The sequence below is a fragment of the Cervus elaphus genome, chromosome 20 (genome assembly GCF_910594005.1).
Source record: "Cervus elaphus chromosome 20, mCerEla1.1, whole genome shotgun sequence".
In the NCBI taxonomy this organism is placed as follows: Eukaryota; Metazoa; Chordata; class Mammalia; order Artiodactyla; family Cervidae; genus Cervus; species Cervus elaphus.
Window position 1 is genome coordinate 112,407,320 of NC_057834.1, and position 27,948 is coordinate 112,435,267.

Below are 27,948 nucleotides of genomic sequence, written 5' to 3' on the forward strand. Positions count from 1 at the left end.
GCAGAGACCTCTGATCCCTTGTGCTCTGCTCCCCACCACATCGATGACGGCAAAGGCTGTTTCACTAAACCGTCCGCATCGAGAGTTTGAGTGGAATGGCCTGGCATTCGCCTCCGTCACACCCGTAGCAGAGCCTCCCGAGGCCCTGCTGAGAGGCTCTCAGAGCTGCTGGATGTTAACGCCACCCAACACAGGGTGGCAGGTGAAGTGGCAGGAAAAAGCATAAGAAGTGTGGGGCTTACGTGTCATTGGTCAGAGATCTCAGGAACATCTGAGAGGAACGGCAAGTCCATTAACGGGGTCTGGGGCAGACGGAGGCCCAGACAGGAACTGCGCCTGTCTCTTTCCTTTTCCCAGATTCAGTGTCAAGTCTGCTCGTCATCACCCCGTGGAGGCGGTGTGGTACCATTTGAGACTTCTGACCCACCAGGGGACGTTGTTCTCATCTCTGCTCCCTGTTGGCCTCCACCTGTGGCCACCCTGGGCCTCAGTTTAGCTGTCCCCTTCTCTTGGGGCCCGTGGTAGTTTTAAACCAACACTCCAACCTGTTTGTCACTGTATTCTCGTCCTTCTCCCTAGCTAGCCTGGGAGCTTCCTGGGCCAAGATGAGACGAGTCCAGGGCATTTCTGTGACCTTTCCTTACCCCAGACATGTGGGAGGTCAGCACCCAGGATGTGTATGTGGGTGAGTGGCTGGATGTACCCACAAGTCCTTCAGCCTCCGGGAGACTGCTCAAGGGCTTGTAGGAATAGGATAGTGGGCCAGCTAGGCTCCCCAGACTCTAGAATCAGCCTGGACCCACCACTTAATGGTTTATAATCCTAGGCAAGTGGCTTTGGCTTGCTGAGCCTGTTCCTCCTTCCTGCGAGGAGTTGAATGACATGAACTGATTCAGGTGAAGGCCATTTCTGCTGTGTGGCAGGTGTAACTTCGTTATTCTTACTATAGTTACTCCCATTTCATTGTGGAGAGAAGTGCAGTCAGTGGCAGAGAGTCAGGGTTTGAATGAACCCAGTTCTTTTCAAACCCTGATTCTTTGTCTGCAATGGATGGGGGCATATCATGAAGAGATCTCTTGACTGGAGTGAGGTGATGTGGCTCAGCCACCAGTTTCATCTCTGTGGCCTTGAGCAAGTCATACCTCTGTCCTGCACCTCTCCTCTCCCCCATAAATAAAGAGCATTGGAAGAATTGATCTGTCAGAGCCACCAACAAGCAGGTGACTGCTGGGCAGATGAGGTCCTCCCCAAGTTTCTGGTGGGACGACCCCCAGGCTGATCCAGCCTGATATTCTGTGCACCTCAGATGTCTGCCCCTATCCACCTCCTCGGCCAGTTGACTAGGCAGCACCTGGATGGAAAACCTCCAAGGTCCATGAGGGAGATGGCCTAAATGGACCTGGATGCAGAGGCTCATCCTGGCCAAGCAGGCTGCCAGATACACCTATTTTGGGTTATTCTAAAGTTTTCAAGTGGAAACAAGGAAGGCCCCATTGGGGAGGGAAGTGGACCTGTGTGGGAACAACACTCACTGTTATCAACTTTAAGGTTCCTGCCCTCTCTCACCTTCTGCCTCCATCCTCTCTACCTGCCTGCCAGATCTGTGCAGGGTTTGGGGAAAAGAAACGCTAATATCCCAACAAAGGTCAGAATCTTAAAACAGGGTCTTTTTTTGTTGTTGTTCTGCCTCCTACATAGCCTTTTGCTTGAGTGGGTAGCAAGTTGAAAAGACCAAAGGTCTGTCTTCTCTAAACCAACTTGTCAGTCTTTGGTTGAGAATACAGACAAGAAAGAGAAGAACACTCTTTTGTGGTTTAATAAAGCACAGGGCAGCAGATGCCATACAGTCTCGTGAAGATGGGCAACACAACACGTCTGTTGTCATCTTTACATGAGCAGACATTTCCCCAACGTGGAGTTCCATTCTGTGCTCCTGAGAACAAGCCAAGTGTACAATGCTATTGCAACCAGTCTCAGGGACAGAACCTGGACATGCATATAGAAATGGGGAGCTTTCAGGATGAGTGGAGGTAGCAGAGATGCAGAGCATGAAGATTTGGGAGGATGCTGGTTACCCACTGGGGAAGGTGGGCATCTGGCTCTGTGAAAGAGAGGCTTCCTGGCCTGTAATGCTCCTGGTAGTGCTGGGGACCATGCTGGGAGGTACAGAAACAGAGCCTGGGCAGCCTGATCAGATCTAGGAAGGTGAATGCTGAGCTGTATCTTTGCCTGTGTCCAGACTGTGGTGGGCTTTTCTCTTCGGATGACCAGCTGGCCTGGGCTAGAGTTCCCATATCCTCAGTATTCCAAACCCTGGCTCTAAGTCAGAGGAGAGACTTCAGAGCTGCTGCCTCCTCTCTGGGCTTATCAGCCGGCTCCCCATGGCTGCCCGCAGATCAGGGAAGTTGCTGGGGCCTCACTGACCGGCCACAGTCCTTTACTGCTTGTCACTTGTCTTGAGGCAGCTACATTGAGGCCAAGTTGTCCCGTGTCCACTTGCCAGAGCCCAGGCAGCCAGAGTCCCAGAGGAAGCTTCTAGGGAGGAGGTGCAGGGGACAGCTTTGCCCTCTGGACCTCCCAGGGCCCAGGCGGCCAGAATGCAGGGCTGAGAGGTGGCTTAGAAAAGACTCGGGTTTGAGTGTTGGCCCTTAGCAAGGACTGCCATTGACCGAGGCCCCTGTGGGTATCTGGGGGGCTTTACTTACTTTTTCTCTGATCACTCAGCAAACCAGGCTCTCTTTACCTCCCCTGGGTGCCAGGGTGCACAGGTGTGGGCCCTGCCCAAGCCACATTGCTGGCCCTGAGAATCGTGATGTTACTGGGGAGGGCGGCGGAGGCTCGGGAGGGAGGAGGCGCTCCTCCTGCCAAGAGCTGAGGACCTGACAGAAGGCCTTTTGCTCCCTCTTGGCGACTGGACCTCACCCTTGAACCCTGCTCCTTCGTGCTTCTCATTTTCCTTTTTTGGGGGGGGGGAGTGGCTCCAAATTATCTTATTTTGTTTACATTGCACCCAAGTCTCATGGTACAAAAGACTTGCAGGTGCAAATATGTCCCGCCTTCATTAACTTCCCCTCCCTTTTTAATTTATGTGATTTCAATTTTCCTTCCCTGTACTGTTAATTAGGGGACCCTCTAATCAGTGCCATTATCACAGTGGTATTCATGTTTAGGAAAGCCGCTAAACAAATGCTTGCAAAATTGCTAAATGGCTAATTAATGTCTGTTAATTAAGAAAATTGCTCATGGTAACAAACCATGCCGTTGCTGGCAGCCGCTAGAAAGACACACACTTGTTGAAATTAGTAGTGTGGCAGGTAGGGGAACATCTGCTCCGTGGAGCTTTCCGGAAGTGAGCAGCCCCACACTCAGGCGAGAAGCTCCAGGCCTGTCCTGGGCACAGCCCCCTCGCCCCTCTCTGCACACCTTTCTCTGTCTCCATGCCCACTGGTCCTAGCCCACCCCACCTCCCAACACCCCCTCCCCGGCCAGCCCCCAACCGGCTCTGCTCTCTGGTCTGTGCTTGCCGAGCCAGCAACAGGCTGAGCAGCCTGGCTCTCCAGGGAGGAGACTGAGGAAGAAAACCATGCCCAAAGAGTCATTTTCCTTCTCTTTTTAAATGAAGCCACACTCATCCTCTCTGCATATTTTGAATTTTTCTCAGCTTCCAAGGGTAGTGACATAGCCCCGAAAGAGTGAATTGGGTTGTGTTTCTCACCAGCAGGCTTCCCTGGTTGCTCAGACGGTAAAGAATCTGCCTGCAGTGCAGGAGACCTGGGTTCGATCCCTGGGTTGGAAGGATCCCCTGGAGAAGGGAATGCCACCCACTCCAGTATTCTTGCCTGGAGAATCCCCACGGACAGAGGAGCCTGGCGGGCTACAGTCCATGGGGTCACAAAGAGACATGACTGAAGTGACTTTTACATTCTCCTTACCAGCACCAGCGTCTTGCTCTGAATATCCCAAGTGGGCAACAGGGTGCTTCCCTGACCAGATTTTCATGCTTTTTGACTTTGACCCACAGTAGAAAATACATTTGACACCGTGACCCAGTACATACACACACATGCACATAGTTATAAATAAAGATTAGTGAAGAGTGTTTCCTTAAAACACACAAAGCTGTCTGATATTTTCTATCCTATTTTTTATTCTATTCCAGGTTTTTAAAAACAATGGTTGCAACCCACTAAGTTGATTTCACCACCCACTAATGGGCTGCACCCCATGCTTTGGTCACCTCTATGGTTTAAGTGAATTCTTCTGGCCATCTCTCCTGTGGGGAGTCAAGGCCAGCATATAGCCCAGCACTTCAGAGGTCAGCCGGGACGAGGGTGGCTTACTGCCAGCTGAAGTGGCTAGTCCCAGCATCTCCTCTGTTCACCCAGCCCCGACCCTGCTCCCCCACACACCCTCTCAGGCCTGGGCTGCAGAGGCTAGGGTGAGCCTTGCACCCATCAGGCTTCTCCTTCTATCTTTGCCGTCTTCTGGTTGTATGGCTGTGGCCAAGTCTCCTTATCCCTTGATACTCATTGTTGTCACTGATAGAAATAGGAATGAGAAACCCACTTCCCCAGGCCAATTTCAGGTGAAGGTGTGTTAATGAAGCGCTCTGAGCAGTCACTCAGTGATGGTCTCTTCCTCTTGTTCCCCATGTATTCAGTCTCTGACACCACCTCACTCTTCTGTCTGTTTCCATTCATCCGTTGGAGCCCCCTCCCCTCAGTAGACTGGTTGCCTCATCCTTGCCTGGTCCTGGCCCAGGAAGGGGCACGTGGGCACCCTGCAGGGTAGGTCAGCTTCTGTGCATCCCTGGGCCTTCCCTGGTGGCTCAGTCGTAAAGAATCCGCCTGCAATGCTGGAGATGCAGTTTCGATCCCTGGGTTGGGAAGATCCTCTAGAGGAGGACATGGCAACCCACTCCAGTATTCTTTCCTGGAGAATCCCCGTGGACAGAGGAGCCTGGCGGGCTACCGTCTGTGGGACTGCAAAGAGTCAGACATGACTGAGCGACTAAGCGCACACACAGCTGCGCACCCTGACCCTGTCTCAACCAACGTATTTAACATGGCAAACTCCGCTCTGACGGCAGACCATGCCGGCCCACTCCTATGTGCTTCCACAAAGGAGCTTGATTTTTATTTGTCATGCCTGGAAATCTCCCCCGTGAATGCGTTTATCGGCTTCTCTCCCTCCCGCCCGCCCTTTCACACCGTTGAGCCGGCGACCCCAGCAGCAGCTCGCACCTCCCCGCCGCCCGCCGCCCGCACGCCGCCCGCCCTCCGTTTTTGGTTTGATTTTTGTTGTTTGGAGCTTCTCCCGCGCTTCTCCGTGTGCTGTGATCTGTAACCTGCTCTACTGTCTGGCCTCACAGGGTCCTCCCGGGTCACAGCCCTCGCCGCACGCACAGCCTCCACCTCACAATCCCAGCAGCATGATGGGACCCCACAGTCAGGTAACGCACCGTGGCCCGCCCGCCCGCCGGCCGGGGGGCGCGGGGCACCAGCAGGACAGAGCCCGCCGGGGAAAGACAGAAATCAAAACGCGCTCTCGCCCTTGCCTTTGAGGATTTCCTGGCCAAGGAGATTCCCCCTCCTCCCAAAAGTATATCTATTTCCCCCTGCCCCCACCAGAGATAGTCTTCATTCCTTGGACATCACACCCTGCTTGGATATGAAACCCAAAGGAAAGGAGAACTGTTTCTGTGACCTTGTCAGCGGCCTCTGCGTTTTTTTTTTTTGTTTTTTCCGCTCTCACTTTTGGTTTGGTTTTTGAGTTTGGTTTAACCATTGTTTGTCACCGAAGCTGCATCCCTCGCCTTCTCCGTGTGCACTCTTCGCTGCTGAGAAAGCTTTTCTGCCCATTCCCCTGCATCGAGTTAGGGCGCCCGCTATCCCCTCACTGTCCCTTTGTGGATCCCCTCCTCCTTCTCCCTGCTCCCCTTCCTTTCGCCCCCTTTGTCGGTATCGTGTGAGTGTGTGTGAGTGCGCGTCCAGCTTTGTCTACACACTGGAGAATTTCCTGTACAAACCCCCTTGGGATTCTCCCACCGGCCCTCACCTGCAGCAGAGGTCTCCCCTCACCTGCGCGGATGTGATTGCTCCTCCGTGTTCTGTGTTCAGCCCCAGCTGCTGCCCCGGCTCCGAGGGCAGAGCTCTCAGCAGATGCACGGCGTGCCTCCATCTCTCCCTCCGCCCAAAGGAAGTTTTGCCCGGAGGGACAAGGCCACCGGGAGGAAGACAGTTTAAAAGATCACTAGTTGTAACAAAACTGGACTTGGTGGAGTGGCGCGCGTTTGTGTCTGTCACCGTGCGGTACTGCGGGCTGTCACTGAACTAACGCCCTGTAATTGCAGCCTTTTATGTCACCGCGATACGCAGGCGGCCCCCGGCCCCCGATCAGAATGGGAAACCAGGTACTGTACCTTTTTGTGTTCTCTCCCCTCTCTTGGCCACCCTTGACCCCAGCTGGACTTGGACTCAGAATCTGCAAGAAGGGTTGGGAGGTGGAGGGACAGTTTTACCTAACGTGGGAGGCAGCTTATAAGCAGGTCCCCGGAGAGGACTGTGTTTTCTATTCGGTGCTCCACGCAGCCCCTCCCGGCATCGTACCTGCCTCTCCTGGTGGGCTGTGGGCAGTGGGGTGTGAGTGCAGGGTTTCTGCTTTTCTAAAGAAGGTGGTAATTCCTCAGCTCCTCCCTGCCAGCCCTTTCTTGGAAAACGGTCTTCCTCCTTAATGAAGTTAATTGACAATGTGCATTTTTTACCCTGGAAGCTTTTGAGAATTACCAAGGCTGGTAAATATAATCCTGCTATTAAGGAGAGAAATGGCCCGTAGGAATGCTTCGATCAAGAGCCTGGATGCAGTGAGCAGGACATTTGTGAGTTTTTAAGCAATGTCTGCCTGCTTCCCAGTTGCTTCCCAACTCAAAAGAAGAAAGGATTTGTTCGTGTACTTAGAACAGTGGTCTACTTGTGGGGAGGGCTTTTCATCCTGGGGTTGTATGCCTTATGCTGCCCCATTAGGGTTGGCAGGTCTAGGTGGTCTGGAGAAATTGGTCCCCAGCTGCCGAAGTGAAGATGGGTATCTTCTTTTGAGGGTAGACAGGCTTTGAAGAAACTTTAAAGAAACATCAGAGAAATTTCATTTTGTGCCCCAGTATTTCTGTATACATAATTCTTAGAGTGACCTGGCAGAAACCCATCAGGAAGTCTGACAGCAATGCCAGGACCTCCAGCCCTTGAGGCCTTTGAAGCTGGGAGGTCAGTCACCAGCTAGATTGACGTTACCTGAATTGGACTCCCTTCGTTCTCAAGAAAGCCCCCTTAGTGAGATATACGAGGACTTTGGAGAGATGCTCATAGCCAGGGGACTCCAGTTTTAAAGTTAAATAGCCTGCCAGCTTCCACTTATTTTTTTTCCTCCAAAAATCTTTTCTTTCCTATTTTCTCTGACATGAAGGAGAAAAACTCAGACAAGAATTAGAGGCCAAGCTTTTTGAGCAAAGAGAGACCCCAGGATATATCACAGATGAGGAAACAGAGGGTCAGAGTGGACCAGTGACTTCCTTACGTGTCCCAGTGATCTGGGCTCGTGTTGGTCTCCAGCTGCCCTGGTTCAGTTAGTTTTGATGGTTGTAAACGTGTTGCCCCTGCCTTTGTTTTTAACGGGTCATTGAGTGGACCTTCTCTGGCCTCACATGCCAGGGCCCCAGCAGCAGCTCTCCCTCCTGCCCATCCGAGGCTCTCCTTAGCCCGAACTGCGCCCTCCTGCCCCCAGGAGAGAACAGATGCTTCCTTATCATAATTGTGGTCCTTCCTCCAGCAATTAAGGGACGCGAGAGGAAACATGTTTGTTTCTATTTATCAATTAAGCATGAGCAAGTGCCCGAGAGAGCAAATGGAGAATAAATCCATCATCTGTACCTCGCATTACAAATCAATCAGGCTAACCTCCCCACCACCCTCCATTGGAAATCTATCCAGATTTCCAGTTTCCTGTGGACTCAAGAATTTTTGTCCTCTAGGCGGGAATGTGTCCCTTTCCCAGGAATTGCCCCTGGGCGTCTCTTGGAGCATGCCTCAGTTGGGGCTGCTAGTTCCATGGGAGCCTCTATGCCACCTGAGTTAGCTCAGCCTTCCTCGAGGCAGGAGGAAGCAGAAGCAGCTCAGGCTTGCATGACCTCCTGGGTTAGGGTGATCAAAGGGCCCTTAGGGAGACAGGAGCTAAGGGTCATTGACTTTTGTCTGGGTTCAGTCCCTGGGTCAGGAAGATCCGCTGGAGAAGGAAATGGCAACTCAACCCACTCCAGTATCCTTGCCTGGGAAATCCCATGGACGGAGGAGCCTGGCAGGCCACAGTGCATGGGGTTGCAAAGATGACTGAGTGACTAACTCTTTCTACTTAAAAGTCTTGCAGGGCCATCCTCCACCTGCCTCCCTGGCTAGGGGTTTGGCGCCTTGTACAGAGAGCGTTGCTGTGTTTCAAGCAAGGATAGCTGAGTGGGTGGCGAACAGTGGGTTTCAGCAGGGTTTAGGAGAAGAGGGATTGAATCAGTGGTTGTCAGGCAGCCTTCACATCACATCCCAGTGGAGGCCCCACCCCACCCACCCCGCTAACTTGGGCATGCAGCTGAGTGGCTAGCAGATGCTGCTGGACTTCGTCTGGCTCCTGGGTAGACACTTGTAGGCACCAGCCTACTTCCAGGAGCCCATGGAACAGCTCCAGAGCATCTCTCTGTCCAGCAGGCCCAAGGGTGTGTGCACGGCAGGCGCTTGCAGTCCCATGTATGATGAGCCGTTACTCTTCTTTCTCACACCTGGGGGCTTTGGCTCTTACAATGCAGACCCTTTTACCTTGGTTACTACACACCTTACTGCTCTGGGAGAGGAGGCCCAGTGCTCATCACAGGATCACTCCAGTGAGAGGTGACTCCGGGTCCCGTCTGGGCCTCTAGGCAGCCCTGCTGTGCTCCTGAGTCTTGGAAGGAAGAACTTCCGGCCTGAGCTGATAGTCAGCACTGGGCTACCTGGACAGGAAGCGGTTTTCTGATCCCCATGGCCATTCCACCAGAGTTAGATGGGGGCTTACCAAAAGCTCCCGGCACCTCAGCACCCCAGGAGCCCCCAAACCAGACAACTTCAGTGGCAGGCCTTCCTGCATCATCTTAGAGTCTTGTAACCAGGCTTCAGAAACATCCCAAACCCCCAAGTGGGCAGACACTAGCCAGCCCAGTGATTCAGAGCTTGGGAACTTGGAGGAGGAAGCAGAGCTGGGAGAAAGCAAGAGGTCAGAACAGCTAACACCCAGGGCCAGAGAGAGAGACCGTCCAAAGCCCTGGGCAGATGGAATGGCAGGTATGGAATGCCACTTCCGAGTAGCAAGTACCCCCAGGCTGACATGGCACTCCCATACGCCTCCCTCTCACCAGACACACGCACACACACCCTGTTTATTCTGAAGGTAAACTATGAGAGATTTTCCCTTTGTTTCCCACCACCACCTTCCAAAACTGGCTGGGGGTTCCCTGTTGGGCCGACTGCTCCCCACCAATCCCGCAGCGCAGTTGGGGCTGGGGCACCCTGGGTAGTCCAGGGTCCCTGACACAGGTGCCCCGCGTTCACAAAGGCTTTCCTCCCCAACCCGAGGCCTGTAATTAGTCCTGAGGCACGGGGGTTCCTCCCCACCCCCCGCATCCCTCCCAGTTCTGCTTTTCTCTTGTTTTGTATTGCAGTAAAAGAACTTCAGTCTCAAATAAAGATCTTTGATGGGGTTTTCATAGTGCGTGTGCTAAGTGTTAACTCAGGAACCCCCAGACCCTCCTCATATCTAGAGTGATCATACCAGCATCCACCACGTGCACCAGGCTTTGGGGGAGACGGGCCCTCATTCAACATCCTGCTCACCCTCTCCTGGAGGCCTCCTCCTGCACCCCTGGGGTCGGAAGGTGGCCTTTGATGTGCTGGAAGGAGTCAGGAGATCTGGGCGTTCTTCCTGGCCCTGCCTACAGGGCCGGCAGACCTCTGGACCTCAGCTCCCCCGGCGAAATCTCAAAGGCCACCTTGTTCATCCCCTATTCCCAATTTAGTGTTTGACCTAAACTGCAGAGACTAGAGTTTGGGTGGCAGAAGGGAGGGGCAGTGCTGCCTCTGAGGGGTGCATGGTGGGCGGTGAGACTGGAGTGCCACTCGGCTCCGGCAGGTACGCAGACCCGTGAAGACTGTCACAGATGGATCCCCCGTGCTCACCCGTGCATGGTGCAGTTTTCCATAGCTCCAGCTGGAGCTGCCTGCCCCCTGGGGGACTCTCCAGCCGTCGGGCAGCAGGAGTGGTCTCAGGGAGACCTTGAGTGGCCCTAATAGTCAGATGGGGAGATGGGGCAGGCAGGTGCTCCCCGCTGTGCCCCCACCATGGGGAGCAGCGCTCAGCTGCGTCTTATATCTCTTTCAGCCTCCGGGAGGAGTTCCTGGGACACAGCCACTGCTGCCCAATTCCATGGATCCCACGCGACAACAAGGTAGAGGGGGCAGGGTGGGCCACTGGCGGATGGGGGGCATTGGGAGAGGCTCCTTCTCCCCCACTGTCTGCCTCTCCTTCCTGCCACTCACGCTCACTCCACCTCTGTCACACAGGTCACCCCAACATGGGAGGATCAATGCAGAGAATGAACCCTCCTCGAGGAATGGGGCCCATGGGGCCCGGCCCACAGGTAACCAGCCGCCAGTCTGTCCGTCCATCTCCCTAGCTGCTTGTATGCACCCGCCTTCTCTCCTCTGGCCTAGTCTGTCTGTCTTTCCATGTCTCGTAGCTCATAAGGGTGAGGGGAGAGGGCATGACTAGCGCCCCAGCGGCCCCTTCTGCCCGTAGATGGGCAGCCCCCCAGCAGAGTTGAGGGGACCCCCCCCCGCACCATGGAGCTGGGAGGAGGGGCACCTGGGAGCCCTCCATGGGAAGGACTTGAGGAATTTTCAAGGCAGGGGTCTGTGTGCCCAGGCAGCATTGTGGGTCCCCAGAGCTTCCTCCCACCCTGGGCGGGTGGACCTGAGCTGGCTCAGTGGTCGCCCGAGGCAGGATATTACATTATTCTGTCTGCAGCTCACCATTTGTCTGACTTCGGATGAATCACTTTGACCTTGGTGGGCCCAGCAGGCCCCAGTGTCCCCACCTGTCCAGTGTGGGAGGTGTGAGTCTGTCACCGTGGTTCTCACTGGTATACCTCCCAGCTGAGAGGAGGCCAGGCCGGCCAGGGCCCCGGAGTGAAACCTCTGGAAGAAATTCTCTCTAGTGCCCCGCCTGTCCCTTCACAACAAGTCAGCGGTCGCTCCTTGTGACCCAGCTCTGTACCCTCAGGTCCCCGGGTCCCGTAGAACCGTCAGGCAGTGGTCTGACAGGCCATTCCTGTTCTAGAACCTTCTCACCATTGGCTTGCACTCTTCTGAGTATTTAAGTGTGGCTCTGGGTCCTGCAGAAGCTGTGACAGAGAATTTGCTCTGTTCTGCCCTTCTTGGGAGTTCTCTGGAGTCTGCCCCTCGAAAGCCAGAGCCTGAGTAAGGAGACGGGTGTTTCAGAGTGAGAGCAGGAGAGCCTGTTCCGGGGTGTTCATTCCCCTCTTCTGCCCTGCCTATGGGCCCGCCTGTCTGTCTCCCTTCTGCTTGTGGGTATTTGGATTCTCTCGGCCCCTGCACAGATTTCTGGTTCCCTGGCAGTGGGGTTGCGCCCCCCGCTCATGCATGCCTGCCTCCCTTTTGTAGGAAGAGGTGCCTGCCACACCCCACAGTCCTCCACTCTGCCCGGAATTGTATTTACAGCACACCCAGCCGCTGCTTTCTTCCTGGTGATGGCTGTAACATCTGTGGTGTTGAAAGATTTTTAGGGAGGTCCTTGTCTTTCGATGGCCCCATAATCCTGAAAGGAAGCAAGCCCACACCGGTTGCAGTTCTGGTTTTCTTGTTTTCTTTTCTTTCCTCAAATCCCCCAAAGCTTGTGTTTTCACCAGCTCCTTTTAAGCCACCGGAGTGGCCCCTTCCTGCCAGGAGGCTGGCTGGAGCTGACCTCCACAGGAACCCGTGGGAGGGGCGGCAGGGTCTGAAAGCCCAGTGTTCTTGTCCTGAGTCAGAAACTTTCAGATTCCTCAGCTGCGCACACTAGATCCTCTTGGTGTGCAAATCAGCAGTGGCCTTGGACTTCCAGGATGTCCTGGGGGAGGTCTTGGGGATGCAAGGGGACAGTGTACTCCACCCCTTGCCCCGCTGATTCTTGGAGACTCAGCAGCTGCATCTGTAAAGTGGGATGGAGACCAGGACTGCCTTGTAGGGAGGAGGATAGGAGGAGACATGAGTTCTTGGTGTGAGGCTTGGCACAGTGTAGCCTTTTAGGAGGTTGCTCGTGTTTTCCAACTAGGGGGCTTAAAACCAGTGTTGACTCAGGCTGCTTGGGCTGGGTGATCACTTTGTGTTTCTTTTTTATTTTTTCTGGCAAAGGCCATTAACACTTGTTAAGCCTGTAGTAGTATTGAGGTTTCAGAAGCTGGGAAAGGATGCTATCAGATGGCCCGAGACCAGAGTGTTCCGGAAGTCTAGGACTTCCTCCTGGCTCAGCGGGAGTCTCGGCGTGTCCGTGTCCCTGACCAGGAGTCTGGCACACTCTTGTGGCATGTTTAAAGAGATGGGGCTCCTGCAGCCTGAGGTCTTGCTGAAAGGGGCCCTCCTGGCCTCACCGGGGCAGGATATAGGGATGGAACTCTTGTGGGCTCAGAGACTGGTGCCCAGAGGGGTGGGAGAAGCAAGCTCAGGGGTGAGGCCAGCTGGCCGTCCTCACCCCACCAACCTCAGAGGCTCCGAAACCATCTCTCCTGTTCTTTTTTCCCCCTGGTTTATGGAGATATAGTTGACACACAGCACTGTATAAGTTCAAGGTGTTCAGCATAGTGACTTGACTTACATCACAAAATGATTACCAAAATGATAAGTTTAGTGAGCATCCATCATCTCATAAAGATACAGAGTTAAGGAGATTAAAAATTTTTTTTTCTTGTGATGAGAGCTTTTAGGATTTACTCTCTTAACAACACTTCTGTATAACATACAGCAGTGTTAGTTACATTTTTTGATGTTGTACATTACATACCTAGTACTTACTTATCTTGGGAGTTTGTGTTGACTTTCTTCATCCAGTTCTCCCTCCCCGCAGTCTGCCTCCTCTGGAAACCACAAGTCTGGTGTCTCTTTTTATGAGTTCGTTTCTGAAGTGTCATTGACCTACAACACCATGTTAGTTCTTTACACAGCTTAGTGATTCAGTGTTTCTGGACATTTCAACACTGATCACCATAGTAGGTATAGTTCCTGTGGTGTGTCACCATGCAAAGATACTACATGGCTATGGGCTGTATTCCTCACACTGGCCATTTCATTCCCATGACTCGGTTTATTTTGCAACGGGATGTTTCTGCCTCTTAATCTCCTTCACCCCAACTTTCCTCCCCTCTGGCAGCCACCTGTTTGTTCTCTGTGTCTACAACTGTTTTCTGTTTTGTTATTTTCATTCATTTGTTTTGGTTTTTAAGAGTCTACATATGAGTGAAACCATAAGTGTTTTCGTTATCAGACTTATTTCATTTAGCCTATTGCAATCAGTGTCCATCCATATCGTCACAGATGGCAAGGTTTCATCCTTTTTTGTGCCTGAGTGCTATTTCTGTGTGCGCGTGTGTGTACCACATCTTGATCCATTCATCCGTTGTTGGATACTTGTGTTGCTTCCATATCTTGGTTATTGTTGTTTTAAAAAATGCTACGATGAACATAGGGGTGCATATGTCTTTCCTTTTTTATTTTTGACTGAGCTGGGTCTTCGTTGCTGTGCAGGCCTTCCCTAGTTGTGGCGAGCGGGGGCTCCCCTCCAGCTGTGGTGCTTGGGCATCTCATTGCGGTGAGTTCTCTCGTGGAGCACAGGTTCTAGGCTGTGCAGGCTTCAGCAGTTGCAGCGTGTGGGCTCAGTACTTGTGCCTCACTGGCTCTGGAGCTCAGGTGCAGAGGCTTAGTTGCTCTGCAGCATGTGGCATCTTCCCAGACCAGGGGTCAAACCTGTGTCCCTTGCATTGACAGGTGGATTCTTAACTGTTGGACCACAAGGGAAGTCCATGTATCTCTTTTCTGATTAGTGTTTTTGTTTCCTCCTTTTCCCATATCAGGCTTCCATGATAGCTCCATTGGTAAAGAATCCGCCTGCAATGCAGGAGATCCCGGCTCAATTCCTGAGTTGGGGAGATCCCCTGGAGAAAGAGGATAGGCTACCCACTATATTATTCTTGCGCTTCCCTTGTGGCTTAGCTGGTAGAGTCCACCTACAGTGTGGGAGACCTGGGTTCGATCCCTGGGTTGGGAAGATCCCCTGGAGAAGGGAAATGCTACCCACTCCAGTATTCTGGCCTGGAGAATTCCATGGAAATATATATATAGTCCATGGAGTTGCAAGGAGTTGGACATGACTGAGTGACTTTCACTTTCACTTTTCCCATATCTCTTGTACCCCACTGGGTAGAGTACAGTATGAAATTCCAGAACCAAACCTTCCTCAGAGCAACCAAGATATCGTCACTGGGGGCAGAAAGGCCTGGCCCTGTGAGCCTGGACCTGGGCAAGATTGGGGTATAAAATGGATTGCAGGTTCTGGGGTCAGCCAAGGAGTGGGTATCACAAAGCCTAGAAGTTTTGGACCCCAGGGTGCAGTTGGGCAGAGGACAGGACCCATTCCCAAGCCCTGTCTCTCTCTCTGTTCCCTGAGGTGCTTCTCTGGTTACTCCAGGGGGTAGACGGAGAGGGATGAGCTCAGAGCTTAGTGCTGGAAAACATGGTCCCGGCCACGGCTCGGACTCTTGGGGCCTCTGGTTCCTCATCTGCAAAATGGCCGGCCGGGTGAGGACCTCAAGGGTCTCATCGTGGGGCTTTGAGACACAGATCACAGCACAAAGCTCCACGAGGCGCCCCATGGATCCCATTGCTTCCCTGGAACCGAGGTTCAGAGAGGGAGCCCTGTCTTGCCATGCCTGGGCTAAGAAAGGCGACCAAGCCCCTTTAGGCAGTTTTTAGTAAGCCCCACTGCATACACTTGCTGAGACCAGACACAAAGGTGGGAAACCTTCAGCCTGTTGCTCCAAGTGGGGAATAAGATTGCTAATAGTGGGACTGCTCTAGAACTTTCTGAACAAAGAATAGGTACAGTGTGGGCTTGGGGCTACAAAACCCCAACAAAAACCACAACCCAAACAGAATGACGTGGTACTTTTTGAGGTTGTGCTGCATTTAAGCCTAAATGTCACAAAGGAACCAGCAAACTAGGCATCAGCCTGCCCTTTGCCCTCAGTGTCTTGGGCAGATTTTACTCTGGTTTCCTGAAACAGCCAGTGCCGAAAAGAAGGCAGTGTTTCCATTTAATTGTGTTTTCTCTTTAAAGATTTATTCCTATGCCTGTGTCTGGCAAGAACTTCTGGCTGAATTTTTCAAAAGTGAATCCTGTTAGGATGAGGCTGAAACTGCCAGAGCTCTGCAGGCTCCCGTGGCAATGATGTATGGCACCCAGACCCCACGGGGCCGCTTTGAATGCTTCTGGTATTCCTGGTGAGGTGGGGTCAGCACAGCCTGGAATCAGACTGCCATCCTGGCATTTGAGAACATTCAGATAAGGGATAACCCACCATCTAGAGACAGACCTTTTCCACAGGAAAAGCTGCATCTCCCCTCTGATCTAGGACAGTCCAAACTCAGTGCCTCTGAGCAGAGACCCCAGAAAGAGACAGAAGGATTGTAAACCAGGCTAGAGCACCCTCAGCTGGTGAGGAAAGAGTGGAGTCCCTTGAGGCACTTTCTGCGGTGGCCCCTTGGAGGCCTCCCAGTGGGGCTGGCCAGGCTCTGCGTAGAGGGGGTGGAGGGCAGGTCCAAAAGCCCAGGAAATGGCCTGACAGCCTGGAGTCCACCTTGATAGGTCCGTCCTGGAGACTGTTCTCTCAGGCACCAGGCAGCACCAAGAAAGAGCCTCTGTGCCGAGGAGTTGCAGGAAACAGTAGAAACCCCAGCGCCTGCCGGCTGCGGGTGCCTTCCAGCGTGGCTGTGCCCCCGGCTCAGAGCGCAGAACTCAGACCAAAAGGCCGGGTCCTGACCCTTTAAGAGTTCCTGACAGTGGGTCCGACCCCTCTGCCCATGGTCTGGAGTGACCTAGTTGTTCAGAAGCAGGGTGGGAAGATAGGCAGGCAGGCAGACAGACATACCTGTGGATGTGGCCATCCCCATGGCTGCACCCCAGACTCCTCCAGGTCTCCGGCGGCCCCATCCCTGCAGAGCGGTGCTGAGGGCAGAGGAAGAGGAATGTCCAGCGGCGACCACACCTCCGAACCCAGTGCTGAGGGCAGGTGGGCACTGGGAGAAGAGAGACTCTTTCTACTGAGTCTGAAGCTATGCTTCTAAGCCCGCCCATCCTCTGTGAAAAGGCCGATGTCTCTGATTTGGAAACTTTCCTGCAAAACCTATCTTTCAGCCCTGACTTACTGTATGGCCTTGGATAGCGAGCCTTTGGCTTCCCTGGGCCTCTAGCTTGTCATCTCTGAAGTGGGACATGTGAGTGTCCCTTGGGGTCTAGGCCTCTGTAGGAAGTAGGAACTGGTGGCCTGCTCCCTCCTGGGCAGTGGTCGTGCTGGCTGCTGAGGGGTCGGCTGAGAACAGCAGCTGGTGCACCCGGAGCCTCCCCTTAGGGGCTGTGTCCCCAGACGTCTTTCAGGAGCGAGCACCCCACCAATCCTTTCCTCACCCCACTCTACTGCTGCGTCCTGGGCTCCTGCCGGCCCCCGGGCCAGCCTTCTGCCCTCACCCCTCAGTGCAGCCACTTTCCTGGGCACAAGCAGGAGCAGGACACAGCTGCACCCTGGCACAGGTCTCTGGGAGGCCTTGCGGATTGGCCGGGCTGGACACAGTGATGAGTGGGCTACCCGGGGAGGCCATGAGCTTCCTGCTCTGGAACAGTGGGAGCCAGGCTGAGTTCTGGACAGGGGCTTCAGTGGTTGTACGTGGGCCAAGAAAGGACCCTGGAAGACCTGATGCTCAGGGCAGCATTCAGGGCTCTGGTGTCTTCTCTGCCAACGTCCCACACCAGCGCACACCTCTGAGGGCTGACGGAGCTCTTTAGAGCCATCATTTCATTCGATCCTCTCATGACTCTGTAAGGCTGGGCTCTTTGTCCCCATTTTATGGATGGGGCGGCACAGCAGAGGGATTGCACACTGAAGCCATGATGATCACTGCACAAGGAGCCGTCACCCTGCTTTTGCGCCCTAGTGTCATAATCTTTAAAGCGGGGATAGTAATGAGATGGTTGTGGGTTAAATGTAGGTGATACAAAGCCCGTAGCACAGCCTGGCTTGGAGGAAGCCTTATTGTTATTTGGGTGCTTTGCCAAGAGTCAGGCTGAGCCGGGACAAGCGCTTCCGTGTTCTACCCTCAGATCCGAGGCTCTGGTCACCACCCGTGGCGTCATCTGTGGGGATGGACTGGCCCTGCCACTCGCAGATCCTGCCACGGTGTGCTCCGGGGCGGGCACATGTTTTCTGGCCCAGGGACTCAGCTCTGAGACGGTGCAGGGGTGCCGGGCCCTACACATGCCGGCTGCCTAAGAAGCCCTGCCCTGCTCCCCCCACCCGTCTGCTCTGGGTCTTGCTCTGTGCCAGCCAGGCTGGTACTGCCTCTGTCACTGTGCACACCCTGTCTGGACACTTGCAAGCCCCTCTCCGACCAAGCCAAGGAGGTGGCCCCAAGATGGTCCCTGGCTGAAGACCCCCCTGCCAGCCTAAAGGCGGCTCTGTTTGTCAGCTCTGGCTCTGGAGCCCCTTGTGTCCCCCTCCCTCACAGATGTGTGATGTAGAGAGCAGACCCTGAGACCCCAGATCCAGGATTAAACCCCAGTGGGGGCATTAGCTGACTGTGACCTTGAGCAAATCTTTTTCTCTCCAGATCCTCAGTCTTCTATTCTATAAAATGGGAATAATGCAAGCCTCACGGTGTTACAGGGTTCAAGCCAGAGGTTGTATGTTACATGCTCAGTAAAAAAAATATAGCTAATGCTGGCTGTTCCTTTGCCATCAAAATTCCATCCAGCCCGGTACTTTCAGATTCTCCTATGAAGGCAGAGCTCAGGCTGCAGTCAGCCTCACTGTAATTCCCGTTCCTTCACTTCTTCATTCCTTCATTGATGATTCAGTGCCCTGTCTGCGCCAGCTGATGTGTGGAGTGATGAGGGATAGGAAGATCATTAAGATAGGGTTCCCACCTTCCAAAGGGGCTCACAGTCCAGCGGGAGAGGTGCACATGTGACCACGATCATAAGCCAGTGTGCTGCCGGCTGTGCGGGGAGCGAGGTTACAAGGCACTGTGGGAATGACTAGGATGGAGCAGTTAATCCCACAGGGTGAGCAGGGAGGACCTCACAGCGGAGGTGCTGTTTGAGCTGGGTATTGGAGGATGTGTCAGAACCTGCCAGGTAGAGAAGGGAAGCAAGACATTTATTCCTGCAAAGAAAATAGCTCTGGAATAGGGGAGTTGGGGAGAGTGGTGTCAGGAGATGAGCCAGGTGACAGGCCCGAGTGCCTGGTCCAGACTCCCTTTGACCCACCCCACTGCCATGATGGGTTGTGCCGAGGTGAGCTGGGACCAAGTTCTGTGCAGACTTTTTTCTTAAATGGAACAGTGAGTCCCTTGAGCAGAGAGACCATTTTTCTTCTTGCTCTTCCAGTCCTGTGCCTGTTGAGGGCCCCACACACTGAGAGTTGAATCAGGTGACTGCGTCGGGGGGACACCCAAGGCCCGGGGCAGGTTGGGGTCTGTCCACCAAGGCTTGGGAACAGCCAGGACAGGCCTCTCAGATGTGTGCCTCCCCTCCACATGCAGCCCCCGGCCTGCTGGCAGATCGTTCTCCCCGAGTTTCTAAGGTGGCTGGGGGTCACCAGCCGGTTCTCTTGCTGAGAGTGTTCCCCTTTCCTGCCTGAGACCTGAGGGCAGGTGCTAACCAACATCCTGAGCACCTTGCTGGACGCCCATATGCTCTCAGGAGACCCATCCTGAAGCCCCCGAAGATGTGCCTAAAGCTGTGACTGTCCCCTGTGCTGGATTGTCATTGTGGTCCTGTCAGTTGGCTCCCACCCCTCTTTTTTTTTTTTTTAATGAATGTATTGCTTTCTCATCAAATCCTTTTCACAGACTAACCCTCTCCCTTATGTTCTGTTTGTTTTTCCCTCTCCTCTCTCTGGTGCCCCTTCTCCTTCTCATAGACTGACCCTTGGTTATCGTTGCAGAATTACGGCAGCGGCATGAGACCACCACCCAACTCCCTCGGCCCCGCCATGCCCGGGATTAACATGTAAGGCCACACCCCTGCTGGCAGCCCAGAGCCGGTGGGTGTGCCCACCCTCTGTTCCCCCTGAGAAACTCATGATCGCAGGAATCACTGACACCTCTCTGGACCTCAGTCTCCTCATCAATAGAGTGAGGATGTTGAGCGTACTGGTGACAGGACCTCGTAGACCCCCATATGGGGCTTGTCCATGCCAGGCACAGGTCTGAGCTTGCTTCATGGATTAACTCACCTCATCTGCATAATAACACTGTGAAGTGCTTAGCATTATGCTCTGTTGTCAGATGGGGTAACTAAGGCACAGAGAGGTGAAGTAACTCGCCCAGGGTCACACAGCTGTAAGGGGCAGGGTCAGGTTTGCAGGTTTGGAGCCCTGTACCACCCATTGAGTGCTTCAGTGGTATGGCGCTTTTTGTGGTAGCAGATCCCTGTGAGTATCTGTGTCCTTCTTAGAAAAGTGCACTTGCAGAGGAAATACTGTTCTTCACAAATTTTGCATATAATGTATTGGGGTCTGTAGATTTCTACCCATGAAAGTACATGTTTTTACCCCAGTCCTAGGACTGTATGAAGGACTTCCTGTTAGTGATATTGGCCCTCTTGTTCTGCGCCTGCTGGCACTACCCTTGTTGGCATTTATTGCATCTTTTTCATTGTCTTTATCTCTCTCTCCTCTCAGGGGCCCGGGAGCTGGCAGACCCTGGCCCAATCCTAACAGTGCTAACTCAGTGAGTACCCAGGTTGGGGGTGGGGGGTGCTCTTTGCTAGGGGTGGGTGGGGTTCCACGGTGCAGGGTGGTTCCCGTCCCCAGGTTGGAGGTGTCACGGGGAGTGGGATGCAGCAGGATTCCACCTGATGCTTCCAAAGGGAAGCCCATCTGTAAGGGGAGATTTGGGAGTTCCACGCTAGACCCATCAGGGGCTCTGCAGAAGCTGGGGTGTGAGCTGGGAGCTGGGCTCAGAGCCCTGTCCATGAAGGGACTGCTGCCGGCCTCCTCTTCCTTGGCAGGGCAGGCCTTCAGCACTCAGAGGAGGGAGCTGGGAGGGGGCTCGGTGCGGACAGTCCAGGGCAGGAGGCCAGGGGGTGGGGCTAAGCTCTCGCTTTCCTGTCCTTGAACTAGAGGGTCTCCCGTGCCCAAGGTTCCCTGCCAAGGCTCTGGGACCAGTTCAGTACAGGAACGGGACTCTGCTCACATACTTGGCCCTCCTAGAGACACCGGTGGCTCAGTGTGTTTCCTGTCAAGAGTGGGATTGTGTCCCCGAGAGTACTTGGAAGGCAGAGCACATGTTGCCCGTCGGAGGAGGTGTCTCTGACCCGTGGTTCACCCCTTTCTTGTTTCTAGATTCCATACTCCTCCTCATCACCCGGTACCTACGTGGTGAGTGTGTGCAGGTTTGGGGCATTGCATGTCTAGTCCTGTGTGAGTGCGTGTGCAAGAGTATCAGGGTCGGGGGGATCGCTGTCTCTTTGTTTTCAAGACATGTTATGAGCCCAGATTCCAAACTTTGCTAGAATTTACTGTCAATATGCAGGTATTTGTACCTTCTGGTGTCCCAGAAGCCCCCTCACAAGACCCAGAGTTGGGACTTCCATCCAGGGAACTGACCAGTAGACCAGTCAGCTTCCACCGCAGGCCTGTGGTTTCACTGGGCTCCATGCATCTGAGCGCACACGCACGCCCGCAGTTGCCTTCTGGTTTGCAGAAGGGAAGGAAGGAGTCCAGTTCCCCCAGGCCTTAAACAGCTGGATTCTGTATGGACAGTGGCGGCTGAGTGAGAGCTAAATGTGGGGCTAGGCCCTGGGTGAGCATAGACTGCTGATGTGGCTGGAGCTCGGGGTCTCTCCCCACATGTGTCATCACCGTGGGTTTCCGACATCAGTTTTTAATCTTGTCTCCAGGGACCCCCTGGTGGTGGCGGCCCCCCAGGAACACCCATCATGCCTAGTCCTGCAGGTAAGAAGGCTGGGGGACGGGTGCCACTGGAGGAGTAGGAAGTCCTGGAGGGGCCTGGTACAGAGCCAGGGCTGGCTGGCCACTCTTCCTGAGCAGTGCACCCCTCACCTGGCATCTTGACATCAGGGATTTACTTAGTGGGCAGAAGACCCTGGTGCCACCAGCCCACGCTGCGGCTTCAGCTGGGGCACTCCTCACTCCAGTTGAAGGACAGGGCAGAGCAAGGAGATCCAAGAATGAGGGGTCTCGCTACTCTTGACTCCCGCTGGTCAGAGAGAATCCTGTCCTGGTTGTCGCTTCTGTAGATGACTGGAAAGGGGCTTTGGGGTTCTGGCCTCCTGGGCCCAGGACTCTGCAGAGTGATGCCTTTTGAGTGTCCAGAGCTCTTGGTTTCTGGTCCTCTATCTATATCAGAGATCCCTTTTTGCCCTTTTCTTCAATAGAAGAGGGCACATGTACTCACACACATACAGCATCACAATTGTATTTCTTTCCCAGCTAAGAATAGCGTACCACCAACTAGAAGGAATTCAGCATGCCATCTTTACCCACCCCCAAAATAAAAAGTGAGAGGTAGTTGGATTTCTGCCCGAGAAGTATGGTGCCTGCTCCTGATATAAATATGTTAGCTGATTTCCTCAGGAGACTTTTCTGGCTAATTGGGGAGACAGAGGGGTCCCTCCCACCCCCTCCTCTGCTCCCCATGGCAGGAAAGCTGCTCGGCAGCAGGGGTGGGGCTGGCGGCAGCCGTGAGGCTCCCACTCCAGCTCCCTCTTTCTGCTGCTGCATTTTTATGAGCTGCATGACCTACATTCAGACTGGGTCACATTAAACCACTCCATATGTTACTGCGTCTCCAGCCCTATCTCTGCCTCTCCCTCCTGCCCCATCAGCTTGGCAGGGTGGCCCCTGGGTCATCTGTGGTGTCGTTCTTTCCCAATGTGATTAAAACTGCCAGTCTGGGGTCGGAGAGAGCACAGGTGGTGGTTGGGCTGCGCCTGTGTTGTCCCAGGCAGCATCTGGGGAGCATGTTTGGTTTGGGGCGGAGTGGGGTGAAGGGGGCGGAGACGATTTTGCTGTGTCCACACTGCTGTCCAGAACCCTGAAATCCTTCCTTTCAGGGTTGAGTGGTTTTCACAGTTGGATTTTCTGTGATTAAAAACTTTGTGAATCTTCATTAAATACAAATTAGCCAGAAAATGCTGGTACTTAGAGGAAATTTTAGGTGATAAAATACAAAAGAATGAGTTCAAGTGCCATGAGTTTGTTTTAATTAAGCAATGAATTAATCACCCCGACTTGCGGGTTTCCACTGTTCTACAGATTCAACAAATTCCAGTGACAACATCTACACAATGATTAATCCGGTGCCGCCTGGAGGCAGCCGGTCCAACGTAAGTCTGCTTTCTAATAATTTACATATCAGATACCATAACAAATCATAATTAACTTCATCAGCTGAGGGGAAAGCAAGTTTAATTGATTTCAGCCATTTGTTACCAAAGATGAATAAAATAAACCATCAGAAAAGTGATTAACTCTTGGGCAGCTTGGTTCCCATTTCATAGCTGGCAGGAGGTGACAGAGAAGGGGGTGGAGTGATCCCCACCCCTCTGGTCAGAGCAGGGTGCCCAGCCTCACTGTGGGGACCCCCCTGGCCTGAACGGGGTGTTGGTGAGGAAGAACACAGGCTGCGGGGGGCTTTGGGGGTGGTCTGGGCCAGTCCCTGCTCAGCTAACTGGCTCTACACCTGGTCGATGATGCCTCACCCTCTCTGGTCTGTTTCCTTGGCTGTGGAGCTTGCGGCGGAGGTCTCTGGGTACCTGCCTGCCCTGTGCCTCTGGGAGCCCTCTGACTCCCACATCCTATAACCTCTCTGCCTCTCCTCGCTCCCTTCCCTCCTCTAGGAAGACTCCCTCCCTTCCCGGCCCCTCAGTGTTGCCACCCTGCTGGTGGTGTAGCTCAGATACCTCCTTTCCTGGTCCCTGCTCACCGCTCCCTCTCGTGTTCCCGTACTGGACCATGCAGCTGTGGCCTGTCTGCCTCTCCTGGCTGGGAGCTCCCTAAGGGCAGGGCTGGTCTGGCAGCTCTTCCTGGCTAGGCAGGAAAGGCGAATCCCACTGGGCTTGCCCTGGGGGAGCTCAGGGTGTGGAAAGGAGGCTGTCGTGTGACCACATCAGTAGTTCAGGGACAGCGGAGCCAGAGCATGGGCTTGCAGTTCCAAGGTTGGCTCTGGCCTTTAGGATGCTCGGTCTGGTTCTGCTGTTTCAGTTCCTGGTGTAACTCCAGAATCACCCCATGTGCTAACAGCCCTGACTGTGGGCTACTCAGTGCTGGACACCGCATGTGTTGCAGCCTCTGGGTGGGGGTCGCAGGCCTGCCACCTGGGGGTGCCAAGACGAACCAACCTGGATCCCATGACTGAGAACTGGGGACCCCGCTCCTCACCTGCCAGTCCCACTGCCTTCTCTCCCTGTCTCTCACTCCCCTCTTGCCATGGTCGCTGTTGCCATATTTTACCAACCACAGATGCCAGTGGTCGTGGTCTGTGGCTCTCAATGATGGATCATCCATGTTGCATCACTTCAAGGGGTACCACTCAAGCGCACAGCATCCAGGCCCTGGCAGAATCCGCCTTTGACTCTGCCTGCAGTTTAACTGTTAGGCTTTGTGTCAAGATAGTGCAGATGTCATTTTTCACACTGTGAGCATCATGGTCATGTTTTCTAAGAGCTCAAATAGTGAAAATGAGAACGATGAGACCACCAGCCCCAGCGCGACCCTGACATGTGCAAAAAAAAGAAGCCTGAATGAATTTTAATGACAGATGTGAGGACACACAGACCTGCATCAGGGAGGCAAATAACCAAAATGCAACGTACTGGCAAGTGTGTAGAAGAGAAGAGGTGTGGGTGGAGGAGGGGTGGGAGAGTACGTGGCCATCTGGGACGTGACATGCACATCCCGCTAAATCAATCGCAAGTTTTGTGTGCCATCCAAAGAAACAGCAGTCCTCAGTGTAGAGAGGTGGCAGCCACACTTGGTGGGGCCATGGCCTTGAAATGATCACCGTCACCATGTTGGTCCTTTGATGGCTCCGTGAACTGAGAAGATTACATTTCCTGATTCAGAGGCTGCAACTGAAGGGGTGAACCGAAGGGGAGTTTTGATGACAAGTGTGTTGGTCCTTCATGGTGTGTAGCTGATTCTGTTGTATCATCCCAACAGTCTGGGAGCTTTCTTCCTCAGATCAAGTGGTTCATCAGACCATCTCAACAAAACTGTGTCCCTAGCTTTTACGCACTTTGACTTGAAAACTGGAGCTTCACCTTGTCATCTTGATGTCTACGAAGAAGACGTTAATGAAGTGTGGAAGAGAAAGAAAATATTACTGTTCTCTTGTCCAAATACAAACCACACTTTGCTCATTTATCTGCATATTTGGCAGACAATGCAGTTAATTTGGCAAGTTTCATTTAGTCCATGAACTTCTTACCTGCTAATTTCCCCACCCGCCTTGTCCCTAATAGTGCTGCCAAGGGGGCTGATTTGCTTGCCTGTGATAATCCACCTTTCATAATGAAAGGTTTTGGTCACTTGTTGATTTGCTCAAAACATGCAGAAACAGATTTTTGAGTTTATAAAAAAAGAGAAGGCCTCGGACACGTGCCCACAGATGCCTGGCGTTATTGCTGGCTGTAAAGAAGATGTGAAAACGTCATCCTGCTCTGATGCTCTTCTCTTAGAAACACTGTGAGGTGAGAATGTAGAAAGGAATTATAATAAAGTAGAAACATAGCTGCTGCTTCTCCAGAACTGTTTGATGATCTTCAAGAGGCCACCAGGAGCCCAGGTGAGGCTGAGTGGACTGCACTTGAGCTGTTCAGAGTTGTAGAGGGGCTGTGACAAAGCCTTGTACAGCCAGAGTAATGGCTCACCGTTTGGAAGCGAGACTGCTTGAGAACTCATAAAGTGTTATAGGCAAGGGCAGCCAAGTTAGCTAAGACTTTCTCAACATTTTTATTAAAACTGTGACTTACTTAGAATCCAGCTTATATCTCACAAGTTCAAATTACCTTTGTGCTTTAAAACCATTTTCCCTGAGAAAGGGAGGTTTATTCGATGATGACATCCAGTGTGCTCAGAATGTTTAGAAATGACGGACATCATAGGCAGGCACAGCCCATCTGATGAGCTCCTAGGTGAAAAGGGCCTGACAAATGGCCGACCTTCCAAAACCCACCTGTCGATACAAAGTGGATGAACATCTTCGGAGAACTGGAAGCAGATTCCTACAGATCCAAAACCTGTGTGGTTAAGTAAAACCCTAAGCACTGCATGCGCGGATGTTCTTGTGGAGCGGAGAGTTTGGTGTTGCTACGTTGGACTGACACCGGTGCTTGATGAGAGCAGAGTGGCAAGTCAGTGCATTTTCTGTTTGACTCTTCAGTTTTGCCCTCCATAAAAGAAGGGTGTCCAAAGCCTGCAGGCGACTCAGAGAAGCGTTAGTGGAAAAGCAAGCACCATTTGCCTTGTTGGGCGCCTGAAAGTGAGATGAGCCCCTAGCAGCTCTCTTCAAGTCCCCTGGGGAGAAAGTCTGCCGCAACTCTTGCTCTGGCCACATCTTCTCAACATTTAAATATCCAGTTTAAAGAGTTAAAGTAATTTACTATGTCAGAAGACAAATTCTATAAGAGTGTTATATTTTTCCCATGTCCTTTGTTTAACTAGCCATCCTACTGTTTGCCACTGTTCACTAGTTCAGCTGTTCTTTAATAGAATTTGAGTAACAGAAAAGTAAATAATACAGAATAAACAACTGGATATCCACTGCAGATGAATGAAGCTGGACTACTTCCTTATAACATACACAAACAGAAAAATTAACTCCGACTAGACCCTAGGCCTAAATGTCAGAGCTAAAACTATCAAACAATTAGAAGAAGATATAGGAATAAATCTTTGTGACCTGGGTTAGGAAAGCCTTCTTAGCTACTCTGAAAGCACAAGTGACAAAAAGTAGCTGCACTGGACTTCATTAAAATTTAAAATTCATGCCTCAGAGGACACTGTCAGGAAAGTAAAAAGACAGCCCACAGAAAATATCTGCAAGTCATACGTCTGATAAGGGTCTTGAATTGTAAACGTGTAAAGAACTCTTAGAACTCAATGATAAAAAACGAACCCAACTTTAAAATGGGCCAGGGATCTCAATAGACATTTCTCCAAACTTGTACAGAGAACCAATAAGCACATGAAAAGATGATCAGTGTCATTAGTTAATAAAAGAAAACTTCAGTGGGTTATCACTTCACACCCACTAGGATGGCTAGAATCAGAAAGACAAATAATGAGCGGTGTTGGTGAGGATGGGAGGAAATCTGAACCCTCACATGGGAACATAAACTGGTGCAGATGCTGTGGAAGAGACTGGCAGTTCTTCGATAGGTTAAGCAGTTACTGTGACCCTGCAGTTCCACTCATTGACATCTACCCCAGAGAAATGAAAACATGTCCACACAATTGTACACAGATATTCACAGGAGCATTAGTCCTAATAGCCCAAAAGTGGAGACAACCGCAATGTCTGTTGACTGATCAAAATGTAGTACGTACATAAAATGGAATGTTATTTGAACATAAGAAGGAATGAAGTACATGAAGCACGCTTATAACATGGATAAACCTTGGAAACATTTCACTAAGGGAAAGAAGCCAGCCACAAAGGTCATATACAATTTATATGAAATAACTAGAGTTTCTAAATCTATGGAGAAGGAAATGGCAACCCACTCCAGTATTCTTGCCTGGAGAATCTCAGTGACAGAGGAGCCTGGTGGGCTGCCATCTATGGGGTCGCACAGAGTCGGACACGACTGAAGCGACTTAGCAGCAGCAGCTAAATCTGTGACACAGAGAATAAATTAATGGTTAATGTGGGCCTGGGGATTCAAGGGGGAATGGGGAGTGATGGCTCATGCGTACAGAGTTCCTTTTGGGGATGATGAAAATGCTCTAAAATTGATTGTGGTGGTGATGGTACAACTTACCAAGTACACTAACAACCACTGAATTGTGTACTTATTAAATGAGTCAGTTGTATGTGGTTAAAAATAGCATGAAAGTACACAAATATAAGATGCCTGTTTTTGAAATACGTTTATGCAACTGTAATACATGTGCATAATTTTTGACTGTATTATCAAATTTGGGGGTTTAAAAAAATATTTACGTATTTTATTTATTTGGCTGCATCAGGTCTTTAGCTGTGGTAGTCAGGATCTTTGGTTGCAGCACACAGTCTCCGGTTGTGGCCAGGGCTCAGTATTTGTGGCACGCGGGCTTAGTTGCTCCATGGCGTGTGGAAGACTGGACCGCCAGGGACGTCCCCTGGATATATTTGGTCTGGTAGGACTGTGTTTGGGTAGGTCACACTCATCCTCCTATCACTTGGGTTAATAAGCATGAAATGGGTTGCCAGATGGCAAAATGTGCCCCGCGGCCCGCCAACAACCCTGGGAAGCCACTGGGGAGGCGAGGATGCTGTCCTCAGAGGGTATGTGAGTGGGTGTCAGGGTGAGGAAGCAACTGGTAGCCCAGCGGTC

At 52.4% G+C, this 27,948-nt stretch overlaps 1 protein-coding gene across 4 annotated transcripts in view; it reads left to right on the forward strand.

Moving 5' to 3' along the window:
* SSBP3 (single stranded DNA binding protein 3) overlaps positions 1-27,948 on the forward strand; it is a 166,244-nt gene that overhangs the window by 133,974 nt on the left and 4,322 nt on the right. For 2 of the 4 annotated variants that reach the window (XM_043877192.1, XM_043877194.1), the window contains 8 exons: positions 6,353-6,412; positions 10,447-10,513; positions 10,629-10,705; positions 19,331-19,395; positions 20,069-20,117; positions 20,732-20,767; positions 21,289-21,343; positions 22,667-22,737. In XM_043877192.1, the coding sequence (XP_043733127.1) occupies positions 6,353-6,412; positions 10,447-10,513; positions 10,629-10,705; positions 19,331-19,395; positions 20,069-20,117; positions 20,732-20,767; positions 21,289-21,343; positions 22,667-22,737 (480 nt within the window). Of the gene's footprint in view, positions 1-5,371; positions 5,453-6,352; positions 6,413-10,446; positions 10,514-10,628; positions 10,706-19,330; positions 19,396-20,068; positions 20,118-20,731; positions 20,768-21,288; positions 21,344-22,666; positions 22,738-27,948 lie in introns of all 4 variants that reach the window. The other 2 variants (XM_043877191.1, XM_043877193.1) reach the window with 2 other exon arrangements.